This window comes from Zootoca vivipara, chromosome 7 (assembly GCF_965207765.1).
Source record: "Zootoca vivipara chromosome 7, rZooViv2.hap1.1, whole genome shotgun sequence".
Classification (NCBI taxonomy): Eukaryota; Metazoa; Chordata; class Lepidosauria; order Squamata; family Lacertidae; genus Zootoca; species Zootoca vivipara.
Window position 1 is genome coordinate 88,074,867 of NC_142590.1, and position 13,182 is coordinate 88,088,048.

At 46.3% G+C, this 13,182-nt stretch overlaps 1 protein-coding gene across 1 annotated transcript in view; it reads left to right on the top strand.

Moving 5' to 3' along the window:
- The window catches only part of COL20A1 (collagen type XX alpha 1 chain), a 109,987-nt gene that overhangs the window by 39,413 nt on the left and 57,392 nt on the right, over positions 1-13,182 (top strand). The window contains exons 17-18 of the mRNA XM_060277347.2: positions 22-164; positions 1,526-1,658. Of these exons, the coding sequence (XP_060133330.1) occupies positions 22-164; positions 1,526-1,658 (276 nt within the window). The remainder of the gene's footprint in view (positions 1-21; positions 165-1,525; positions 1,659-13,182) is intronic.

Genomic DNA, 13,182 nt, shown 5'->3' on the forward strand with positions numbered 1-13,182 from the left:
TCACTTTGTTCCTTCCCTCAGTAAAGGTGCCCCCACCAAGCCACCTGAAGGTCACCGAGCTCTCGCAAGGGGAGGTCCAGCTCGAATGGGAAGCATCTGCAGCGTCCGATGTGGTTGTCTACCAGATCAAATGGAACATGATTGGGGAAAAGAGGGCGCAGGAGGTATGTCGCCACTCTGGGCAAGGCGGAGTAAGTTGAACTGGGTGAAGTCAGTCAGTAGAGCATGAGGCTCTTGATCTCAGGGTTGTGAGTTTGAGCCCCACATTGGGCAAAAGATTCCACCTGGTTGGAATAGATGACAGTTGTTACTGTCAGGAAGAACTTTCTGACAGTAGCAACTGTTAGACAGTGGGACGGACTCCCTTGAGAGGTGGTAGACTCTCCTTCCTTGGAGCTTGGGTGGCCATCGGTCATGAATGCTTTAGCTCAGGCATGTCAAACCTGCGGCCCTCCAGATGTTTTGGCCTACAACTCCCATGATCCCTAGCTAGCAGGACCAGTGGTTGGGGAAGATGGGAATTGTAGTCCAAAACATCTGGAGGGCCGCAGGGTTGACATGCCTGCTTTAGCTGATATTCCTGCATTGCAGGGGGCTGGACTAGAGGACCCTTGGGGGTCCCTTCCAACTCTACAATTCTATGATTCTAAGTATCTTTGCATGCTTCCATTTGTTAACAATACCAAATTGCCCAATATGGCGGCCTTTGCCAGTGCATTTAATATATGTATATGTCACACGGGATGGGACCCAGGTGGCGCTGTGGGTTAAACCACAGAGTCTAGGGCTTGCTGATCAGAAGGTCGGCGGTTCAAATCCCTGCAACGGGGTGAGCTCCCGTTGCTCGGTCCCAGCTCCTGCCCACCTAGCAGTTCGAAAGCACATCAAAGTGCAAGTAGATAAATAGGGACCGCTCCGGCGGGAAGGTAAACGCCGTTTCCGTGCACTGCTCTGGTTCGCCAGAAGCAGCTTTGTCATGCTGGCCACATGACCCGGAAGCTATCTGCGGACAAACGCCGGCTCCCTCGGCCTATAGAGCGAGATGAGCGTTGCAACCCCTGAGTCGGACACAACTGGACCTGATGGTCAGGGGCCCCTTTACCTTATGTCACACGGGAAGGCTCTGATTTTGATAGGCAAAGTAGACCTGTGAGAATAGGTGTATAGATCTCCCCTTTCTAAATTGACCCACCCAGATGCTATTAGGAGAAGTACTATATTCTACCCCCTCCCACTGTGGGGCCAACAGCATTGCCAAGGGGGAAGTTGAGATCTGGATGATGCCATGGGGGAAAGGGTTAAGCACCCCCTTACTCAGCACTGGCAGTCTCACCCAACTTTGAAGCTTCTTGCTAAAGGTTTTTAAGTGGCCAGGAGATCCCATCAGGAAAGGGCTCTTTTGCACCACTTGTGGTGGTTCGACTCCCAGAAGGCATTATGCACCAACAGCCTCCTCTTCATAAAAACATCGGCCAACTATGCAGATGCCTAGAATTCGGTTTGCCTTTGTTCCTCTCTCCCATAGCTGTCTGTTGCTGGAAATTTGGCGTCTTCTATTCTTCCCGGCCTGAAAAAGAACACCGAGTACCAGATCTCAATATGGGCTTATTACAGAGATGGGGCTCGGAGCGATACCATCTCTGTCCGGCACAAGATCAGTAAGTGAGCAGGAACAAGCAGTCTGTGTGATCTTGGGAGCTGGGACCTGACGGTGCTGGATAGCGTATAACTAAGCCATGAATGTGCCATTGAAGTGGAAAGCCATGATAATTGGGAGTCAGGTGCTGCAGCAGAATGCCTGGGGGCTGAGGGGGACTGGCTCTCTCGCAGCCTGTGTCTATGGCGATTTGAAGCAGTGGCTGGAAAAATGCCTCTGAGTCGCCGTGACTGTAACCATGGAGGGAAATGCTGTCATGCTGTCGCATGGAAACAGAACTACCAGCTGCTAACTCACATACGCACACATTTTGAGGGCGACCTGTTTGTTGAGGGTTGCAGCCAGTGTCGTTGGCTATTTAACTGGCATTCATTCTGATCTGTTTTGTGGGGAGGTGTTGCAACGTCATAGCAAGGGTTATCTCACACTTCCCAGTGCATCCCCCCCCCCTCTTTCCTTATTGCAAAAAGTTCTTTTTGGGAGAAGCTGGTTTGTCTTGAGAGAGCTGCTAAGCAACTGCGACTGCGCTAGTTGATGCTTGGATCCTGTCTGGAAACGGCATCACAATCTACAGCTGCTTCTTTGAAACTGCACCAAGTCTGATACAACTATTTCTCTGTGAAGCGGTTGCCCCAGATCTTATTTATGCGGTTGGAACAGCCAGGGTTGATTACTGCAAAGTGTTGATATGTGGTGCTACCCTTGAAGACTGTGTGAAAGTTGCAGTTGGTTCAAAATGCAGCTGTGCTCAGTGGGAGCAGGTGTTGGGATTTTGCTACACCAGGGCTTAAAGAGCATTGCTATTTGCTTGTCCATTTCTGATCATAACGAAAAGTTTCATAGAACCGTAGAATCGTAGAGTTGGAAGAGACCACGAGGGCCATCCAGTCCAACCCCCTGCCGAGCAGGAAACACCATCAAAGCATTCTTGACATATGCCTGTCAAGCCTCTGCTTAAAGACCTCCAAAGAAGGAGACTCCACCACACTCCTTGGTAGCAAATTCCACTGCCGAACAGCTCTTACTGTCAGGAAGTTCTTCCTGATGTTTAGGTGGAATCTTCTTTCTTGAAGTTTGAATCCATTGCTCCGTGTCCGCTTCTCTGGAGCAGCAGAAAACAACCTTTCTCCCTCCTCTATATGACATCCTTTTATATATTTGAACATGGCTATCATATCACCCCTTAACCCAGGGGTCAGCAAACTTTTTCAGCAGGGGGCCGGTCCACTGTCCCTCAGACCTTGTGGGGGGCCGGACTATATTTTGAAAAAAATTATGAATTAATTCCTATGCCCCACAAATAACCCAGAGATGCATTTTAAATAAAAGGACACATTCTACTCATGTAAAAACACCAGGCAGGCCCCACAAATAACCCAGAGATGCATTGTAAATAAAAGGACACATTCTACTCATGTAAAAACACACTGATTCCCTAACTGTCCGCGGGCCGGATTTAGAAGGCGATTGGGCCGCATCCGGCCCCCGGGCCTTAGTTTGGGAGCCCCTGCCTTAACCTTCTCTTCTCCAGGCTAAACATACCCAGCTCCCTAAGCCGTTCCTCATAAGGCATCGTTTCCAGGCCTTTGACCATTTTGGTTGCCCTCTTCTGGACACTTTCCAGCTTGTCAGTATCCTTCTTGAACTGTGGGACACAGTACTCCAGGTGAGGTCTGACCAGAGCAGAATACAGTGGTACTATTACTTCCCTTGATCTAGATGCTATAGGGATCTATATATAGTTTCAGTGGAGATTACTTTTTCTTAAACCCCTACACTAGCTTTCCCCAACCTAGATCACAAACTGGAGTATATGGGGCAATAATAATAATAATAATAATAATAATAATAATAATAATAATAATAATAATAATAATATATTTATACCCTGCCCATCTGGCTGGGTCCCCCCCCAGCCACTCTGGGCGGCTTCCAACAAAACATTAAAATACAGAAATCCATCAAACATTAAAAGCTTCCCTAAACAGGGCTGCCTTAAGATGCCTTCTAAAGATCTGGTAATTGGTGTTTTCTTTGACCTCTGGTGGGAGGGCATTCCACAGGGTGGGTGCCACTACCGAGAAGGCCCACTGCCTGGTTCCCTGTAACTTGACTTCTCGTAGCGAGGGAACCGCCAGAAGGCCCTCGGCGCTGGACCTCAGTGTCCGGGCAGAACAATGGGGGTGGAGGCGCTCCTTCAGGTATACTGGACCGAGGCTACCAGTATGTTTTCTGCTGATGACCTAAGTGGTCAGGCATATCTGTGCAAGGGAACTTGTTCTTTCAGATAATCTGTTCCTGAATCATTCAGGACTTTATTTGCCAGGAACAAGACCTTGAACACGGCCTGGTAGCTATTTGACAGCTGGTGAGCCATTGGCAGAATTAGTAAATATGAGAATGGAATAGGAGAAGGGGCTGGGTGAGGCCTTGTGCCACTTATTTCAGATTAATGAAATGATAGTATAAGTGTAGAATCATTTGCTGGCAGTTCAAGGGCAAAAAAAGGAGGGATAAAATTTAATACATTTTCTTTGAGCTGCTGAAGTCACACAGTACAGAGGGATAATCATGTTACAGCAACCCCCAAAAGGAGTCTTTTAAAAATAATTTTTTAAATTATCGTTGTGCAAAATATGCAAAACTTACAAAATGCATTGCATACAGTTCATGCACATTTCTCGATGAAAGCACAATAGCAGAGGAAAAAATGCAGATGGTTGTACATTTATTGTTCCAAAATGCCGCAGGATAAAATCCACTTTCTCCTGAAACCACCAGCATTTGCCTCCCCTTGATTTCTCAGACATAGCGGCAATGTGCCAAATCTTCAGATACCAATTTTTGGGCAAGGGCTGTAGCTCAGTGGCAGAGCATCTGCTCTGCATGTACAAAATCACGTGTTCAGTCCTAGCACCTCAGAGTTGGACTAGAAATGTACTGAGTGTACTGGGCTAGGTGGACCAATGGCCCGACTTGGCATCAGGCAGCTTCCTACACCTGCCTGTTCATACTTGTAAACCATTTAGCAGCCATTCTGGCATCTAATGTAGTGCCTTCCAGAGTTGGACTCCAGCTCCCACCATCCCTGACCATGTTGACTTGGGGCTGATGGGAGTTGGACTCCCACATTTGCTACTAGGGTTACCAGATCTCCAGGTCTGACCTGAAGTCCAGGTTTGCCTGTCCAGGTGACAGGTGAGGGGATTGAAGCTCCAGGTGGGTGAGAGTACCTTTAATTTAAAATAAATAAATAAAAGAAGACTGTGCACACGTTGCTTGCAAGCTTCAGCCTGGCAGGAGCTAGCTGCAAAACATACCCTGCCTACATCTGCACTCCTCCGTTCCCCTCTCCCAATTAACCTCCATCACCAGGAACCTCTTCTCCTGAAATCACCAGCTGCCACCCCTGACTCCCAGCTTTGGGCCCTGAAATCTCAGGCTCTGGGATACTCCTGACCTAGCAACCTATTCACTACCCCTACCTTAGAAAGAGGAGAGTGCAAAATATGGTCTGAAGCTCAACATCAAAAAAACTAAGATCATGGCCACTGGTCCCATAACCTCCTGGCAAATAGAAGGGGAAGAAATGGAGGCAGCGAGAGATTTTACTTTCCTGGGCTCCTTGATCACTGCAGATGGTGACAGCAGTCACGAAATTAAAAGACACCTGCTTCTTGGGAGAAAAGCAATGACAAACCTAGACAGCATCTTAAAAAGCAGAGACATCACCTTGCCGACAAAGGTCCGTATAGTTAAAGCTATGGTTTCCCCAGTAGTGATGTATGGAAGTGAGAGCTGGACCATAAAGAAGGCTGATCGCCGAAGAATGGATGCTTTTGAATTATGGTGCTGGAGGAGACTCTTGAGAGTCCCATGGACTGCAAGAAGATCAAACCTATCAATTCTGAAGGAAATCAGCCCCGAGTGCTCACTGGAAGGACAGATCGTGAAGCTGAGGCTCCAATACTTTGGCCACCTCATGAGAAGAGAAGAATCCCTGGAAAAGACCCTGATGTTGGGAAAGATGGAGGGCACAAGGAGGAGGGGACGACAGAGGACGAGATGGTTGGACAGTGTTCTCGAAGCTACGAACATGAGTTTGACCAAACTGCGGGAGGCAGTGGAAGACAGGAGTGCCTGGTGTGCTCTGGTCCATGGGGTCACGAAGAGTCGGACATGACTAAACGACTAAACAACAACACCTTAGATCATGCAGCCATTAAATCTGCTTGCTCACCACTTGCTGCAAGGCTCAATGTTGCATTTGCACTGACAGATTAGTCTTTGGACAGAGTGGACTCCTTGTTTACAATGATGCAGCAGTCTTTCAAGGCAGGGGAGCACACACACACACACACACACACACACACACACGAGCGCCTATCCGGAGTGCTGAATCACCCTTCACAAGCAGCACTCTCAGAAATGAAAGAGAAGTTCCAGCCAGACCATGTGTCAAGGTAGAGGCTGATCCTTGCTTGGTACAAAAGGATGAGAGGTTAGAAAGGGCCCACCCTGGAAGTCCTCCCTTAATTAATACTTCCTGACTAATGGCTTTGCTGGCAGTGAGCAGAACACAATCTACTTAATAGCCACCCTCTATTCCTCTCATTTAGCCAGGTTTTTACGTTTTGGGGAGTTAGCTGAGACTCAGATTACCAGCTATCCTGGCACCAGCACCCTTTGCTTTGAGTCATATTTACTTATCTAGATTCTGCTTTTCGACTCCAGTTCTCAAAATGGATCACGACAGGCAAAAATAGCAACCGCTGAAAGTGTCTTTTAAAAATACATATTAAAGAAGAATGAACTTTGCACAGAATCTTCAGAATAGCATAATGCGGGAGGAAACACTCTGCCAATCACTAGCAAGGCCAAAGAGTTTTCCTGTAGAACAAAGTGTTCAGAGCACTCCAGAAGGGCCAAGTATATCAGATGGGAGGGAAATCCCAGCAAGCTCTTTTACCGGTAGGTTATTTCTGATTAGGGCGCCTGCTTGCGCACTGCCAGAACAAGAGGAAATGCACCATTGAAGAAGCGGACAAAAGGAGACACCGATTTGCATAAAATTTGCACATTTTAATTAGGTGTGCCGCAGAATTCTGTCAGAAGTGCGAGTGGAAATTGCTGGTGTTCAGTTATCTGTTCCATGTCTAGGAAATCAGCCCAGTGAATATGACCGAGAGCAGAGCAGATTTTGGGGAGGTGTGGTGTGGTTAGATGGGTATAAAATTTCACTACGCGAGGATAAATCCTTGCACTAACTAAACAAGCATCCCATATACTTCCCTCAAGCGCCTACAAGTGGTTTTCTGCGCTGCTAACTCACTTCCCAACTGCTATAAATTTTTTTCTTAAAGAATCTTTTACTCTTAGTTGTGCAGCCTGCTTCTGTTAAATGAGAACTTTTGACAAAAGATTCTTTACTTCTCTGAACTAAGTTTCTTATTCTCCTGCCAGGCCCTAAAAGAGTTTTTTTTTTCTTTCTTTCCAAAAGCTGTAAGCATCTTGGAATATTCTATACGTTTCTGTTTTGCACCCATTGTTTAATTTACTCTTCCTCGACCTTATAATTACGGCCTCTCCCTAAGGTTCTGGGTTGTGTCCTTTCAAAAAGGATAGTTTTTTAAAAAAAAGAAAAGAAAAGGAAAAGGAAATGTGATATCAACTTCAGTTTGCGAGGCACTTGAAAACAGGCAGAGAGATTCTCTCAAGAATTGGTGAACTTCAAAGGTCATCGTTGAAGTGTTCCAGAAGTTGTAAGCTCAGCAGGAGGCAAGACAATGCAGGCCTCCCCCCCCCCCCCCGCACTTGGTTGTCCCAGGAGAAAACATTTCTCACTGAAGTTTCTGAATAAAAGTGAGGGTTGCCCAAAGACTGGCTTTCTGATGTGGAACAGAATAGCTGCTCTTCGAGTCTGAAGCTAAATTCTTTGCAGGGAATTGAATTGAATCCTTGGCAATGGAGAAAGCATTTTATTTATGTAACAATATTAACATGTGGCTTACTTGACTGAAGATTGCTTAATGCAGTGTTTCCCAACCTTGTGCCTCCAGATGTTTTGGGACTACAACTCCCATCATCCCTAGCTAGCAAGACCAGTGGTCAGGAATGATGGGAATTGTAGTCCGAAAACAGCTGGAGGCACAAGGTTGGGAAACACTGGCTTAATGGTTTGCAAAAGGCAATCTGAAAGACCCAATGACCTGGCTACAAAGTTACCTGTAAGGTAGATGGAATATTGAAGAGCGAGAAGGATGATAATCACCCAGAAACATTCTCCAACCATATCTTCTCCCTTTCATTGCTCACCATACTGTCTACTTCACTTGAGGACTTGTGGTTCTTCTTGTTTGGCTCGTGAATTTGGATGCTGAGTTTTGCCTGCGAATCCAAGGGAGAAAGTTGCTTAGCCCTCCTGAAAAGAGAAGGAGGGAGAAGGGAGAGCTTGTTTGCTTTTTTAATCAAGGCAGATTCAAGACGCCTGGCACAGATGGCACCCCTTGTGCCAGGGAACATTTGTTCCCTTCTGGGCAGCCTCAAACCCCTGACCTTTCTTTCCACCTGTCAAAATCATGTTGTCAAGATTCTGCAGGGCCTGCGGGACCTTTCAGAGCAAATCCCTCTTCCAAGAGCTCTGCTTACTTTCCCTCAGCTTGTTAGGATTTCCTGGGATGTGTCTCGAGGGCTGCTGCAGATTGAGCCAGATGCCAGTTGCTGCCAAATGATCGATTTGTTCATCTCCTCCTTGACACATTCACAGGAGATGAGTGTCTCCACAAAAGTGGAAGCCACATTGTCTTGCAATGTGCATGTCACGCTATCGTTTTTACATCTTTAGGATTAATGCACCTACCATTTTGATGACTAGGATTTCCAGATATTTGATACCTACCCATGATGCTGAGGCTGGCACAGAGGTGGGATGGCGAGACCCAACAGAAATCATGACCTCTGAACAGTATGCCCTTGAATACCAGTTTCTAGGAATCATAGAATCATAGAGTTGGAAGAGACCACAAGGGCCATCCAGTCCAACCCCCTGCCAAGCAGGAAACACCATCAAAGCATTCTTGACATATGCCTGTCAAGCCTCTGCTTAAAGACCTCCAAAGAAGGAGACTCCACCACACTCCTTGGTAGCAAATTCCACTGCCGAACAGCTCTTACTGTCAGCAAGTTCTTCCTAATGTTTAGGTGGAATCTTCTTTCTTGAAGTTTGAACCCATTGTTCCGTGTCCGCTTCTCTGGAGCAGCAGAAAACAACCTTTCTCCCTTCTCTATATGACATCCTTTTATATATTTGAACATGGCTATCATATCACCCCTTAACCTTCTCTTCTCCAGGCTAAACATACCCAGCTCCCTAAGCCGTTCCTCATAAGGCATCATTTCCAGGCCTTTGACCATTTTGGTTGCCCTCTTCTGGACACGTTCCAGCTTCTCAGTATCCTTCTTGAACTGTGGTGCCCAGAACTGGACACAGTAGTCCAGGTGAAGTCTGACCAGAGCAGAATACAGTGGTACTATTACTTCCCTTGATCTAGATGCTATACTCCTATTGATGCAGCCCAGAATTGCATTGGCTTTTTTAGCTGCTGCATCACACTGTGGACTCATGTCAAGTTTGTGGTCTACCAAGACTCCTAGATCCTTTTCACACGTACTGCTCTCAAGCCAGGTGTCACCCATCCTGTATTTGTGCCTTTCATTTTTTTTGCCCAAGTGTAGTACCTTACATTTCTCCTTGTTAAAATTCATCTTGTTTGCTTTGGCCCAGAAGCAAATCACAAGAAGCGAGATTGTCCTTCCTTCCTGCTTTCAGGCTTCCCACAAGCATCTAGTTGCCCAGTGCGATGCTGGGATACATGGTCCTTTGGTCTGATTCATCAAGGCCTTTCTTATGTCCTCATGGTGAGGGTTGAGGACTATGGCAGCATATATTGAGGCTGTCTGTAAAACTGGTCAGGGATAATACAGCACTCCAGCTGAAGACTCCATAGATCACCCTTACCCAGCCAGATTTTTTGAGCGACAATTCCTATCAACCCAAGCCAGCGTGGCCAATGGTCAAGAATGCCAGGAATTGTAGGCCAAAACATCTGGAAGGCAGCAGGTGGGGAAGTCCAAAACATCTGGAGGACACCAACCTGGAGAAGACCTGCCCTAGACTGCTGGTTTTGGGGCAGAAAATAACCTCTGCTCCCTCTCGCCATTCCTTTTCCTGAATGGGAAAAGGTTAGCTACAAAGGAGCTTGGTGACCTTTGCATATTCCTCTGTGCAGATGGCGCTGTGGTCTAAAACACTGAGCCTCTTGGGCTTGCCAATCAGAAGGTCAGCAGCTTGAATCCCCATGACTGGGTGAGATCCTGCTGCTCTGTCCTAGCTCCCGCCAGCTTAGCCATTTGAAAGCACGCCAGTGCAAGTAGATAAATAGGTACCACTGCGGTGTGAGGGTAAACAGTGTTTCCGTGCGCTCTGGCTTCCATCACGGTGTCCCATTGCACCAGAAGCGGTTTAGTCATGCTGGCCACATGGCCTGGAAAGTGGTCTGTGAACAAACGGCGGCTCCCTCGGCCTGAAAGCGAGATGAGCGCCGCAACCCCATAGTCACCTTTGACTGGACTTAACCATCTAGGGGTCCTTTACCCTTTTTTTTTAGCTTATTCCTCTGTAGGAAAGGTTGCAATTTGGGATTGGTAGCAGGTATTCCATAAGATTGCTTCTGTTCAGAAGAATCGGAAGCTTAGGCACTTATCTTTTCCATTGAATGACATATTTTTGCTTGGATTCCACATTTTTATGACGACTACTCTTTTTTTAAAAAAAAAAAACCTGCTCTCCATTATTTTTTGTGTCCCCGAACTTGAAAAAAACAGAAGAAAGGGGATGCCCCAGTTTTTAATACCTAGAAAAGAGGATGATCTTCTACTTCCCCAGAAAAGGGATAAGATTATGAGAAGTTCTCCTGGAAAAGTGGGGCACTTGCAGAAGACCTTTTCAGAGGATTGTGGCATACATCTCGTGAGTTTATGTATATATTAGAATTTTTGGGAATTAAGGAGTTTGAGCTATCTACTCCAGGGCTGACCTTATCCCCTTTGGCCTGCTTCACATCAGAGAGAGAGAGAGAGGTCAACTTCTCCAGTCATAAAGCTCTTCTGCCTCTCCTTGGCTGCTTGGAGAGCAGCCATAGCCCAGAGCAAAATATAGTCAATAATCCTTTGGTTTGGCTTCAGTGAAACAGAGAACTAGCAAACAAAAGGAGGGGAATCAATGAGGTTCCACGTGGGGTATTGAAAGCTTCAGTATAACATTCAAAGATGACCTCAGGCTCTGCTGGAAGCAGGAAAGGAACGCTTATATTTCCATTTCCGTTACAGGCAAAGGTTTAGCAAGAAAATGTATTATCTCAAAACTTTTCTCCATCTCTCTCTCTCTCTCTCTCTTAAAAAAACCTCATCAGTTCAACATATGTCTTTACCAGTTTGCAATTTAAAAAATACACACCAAAGTCCCTGTGAAAATTTTTCAAGCTATTTCATCTAATATAATGCATTTGTTTTTAAGTATGCATAAAAGTACACATTTTCACTGAAATGTGTGCTTTTATGCACACTTCCCCCTGATATACACACTTTTATACACGTTTCTTGGTCAGAGAACTGCATCGTAAAATTCTGAGAAGGGACTTCTCGACTGGGGTGCTAGAACTACTATAACAACAACAACAACAACAACAACAACAACAACAACAACAGCCTTTGCCATAGAGTTTGGGGGAAACCCAGAACAGATTTAGGGGTCACGCAGGTTTAAGAGAAGTGGGCACAGTTCCATTTCGCAAGGAGAAAACCCACCATTGATGGAGAAATCTGCTTAGTGCTGTATTGAATGCAACCCAATGCTGTTAGGCAGGAACAAATTCTCCCAGTTCTGTTCCTTTCTTGTTCCTCTGGTTTCCGCTGTCCCATATTCTAACCATCCAAAGTCCTGGTTTAATCAAGATAACTTCCAATTTTTACTCCAGATCTGGAACATTCAAAATTCTTATTCAGCCTGAAAGCACCAGGAGCCAAGCCAAAGTCAGCACCTTGGAGAGAGATCAAAGTATGGTCTCATGACCACAAATGATGCTCCTGCAGCTAAGGCCAAGCTTGCAAGATGCCCCAGCAAGGTGCTGGACTGCTGCAACTATTTGAGGGCTAGGTAGTGATGGACAGGAGGCACCACCCTCTGAAGGCTGTGTCCCGGCCAGTTAAAAGGGCCATTGCAGCTGTTGGCTCCTTTGAGCTAATGGGACTTCCACCTGTGGAGATCTCTCCTTGGGGACTCTCTTGGTTCCCCAAGGAGACTATGGATCAACCACCAGATTCCAGTAACAGGAGGTGTCTCCTTGGGGTTCAGGAGAAGAGAGACATGCTCTGGTAGAATCATAGAATCATAGAATCGTAGAGTTGGAAGAGACCTCCAAAGAAGACCTCCAAAAAAGACCTCCAAAGAAGGAGACTCCACCACACTCCTTGGTAGCAAATTCCACTGCCGAACAGCTCTTACTGTCAGGAAGTTCTTCCTAATGTTTAGGTGGAATCTTCTTTCTTGTAGTTTGAATCCATTGCTCCGTGTCCGCTTCTCTGGAGCAGCAGAAAACAACATTTCTCCCTCCTCTATATGACATCCTTTTATATATTTGAACATGGCTATCATATCACCCCTTAACCTTCTCTTCTCCAGGCTAAACATACCCAGCTCCCGAAGCCGTTCCTCATAAGGTATCGTTTCCAGGCCTTTGACCATTTTCGTTGCCCTCTTCTGGACACGTTCCAGCTTGTCAGTATCCTTCTTGAACTGTGGTGCCCAGAACTGGACACAGTACTCCAGGTGAGGTCTGACCAGAGCAGAATACAGTGGTACTATTACTTCCCTTGATCTAGATGCTATACTCCTATTGATGCAGCCCAGAATTGCATTGGCTTTTTGAGCTGCTGCATCACACTGCTGACTCATGTCAAGTTTGTGGTCTACCAAGACTCCTAGATCCTTTTCACATGTACTGCTCTCAAGCCAGGTGTCACCCATCCTGTATTGGTACCTGTGGACCCCTACAGGATAGACCAGGATATGGTTCCATCTTCTCCAAGGAGCTGAAATTGATGGAGGACTCTTTTTTTTTAAAAAAAAATAGAATTCCGGTCCAGGGTGAGGACATAAGTGCTCTGGGTGCCTTTACCCCATTTGAACTCGAACACTCCTTTTCTAGAAAGTAAGCACCAGAATGTAAAACAAGATAAAAGGGCTGGCTCTTCCCCCTTTGCTCAAGAGGCTGGCGGGGCTGCACAGAACCCCGTGTTGTTTACTAAGCTCCTTTCCTTTGTCTTTGATCAAATATACATGCCGCCTTAGGACACACTCTGTACAGTTTTGCACTCGTCTTTTGGGACTCCCGTCTCATCTTAGCAGTTCCTTTTCAGAGAGAGACTGCTGCAGCTTTCCTTCATTCACCTAAACAATCAAGCTCCTC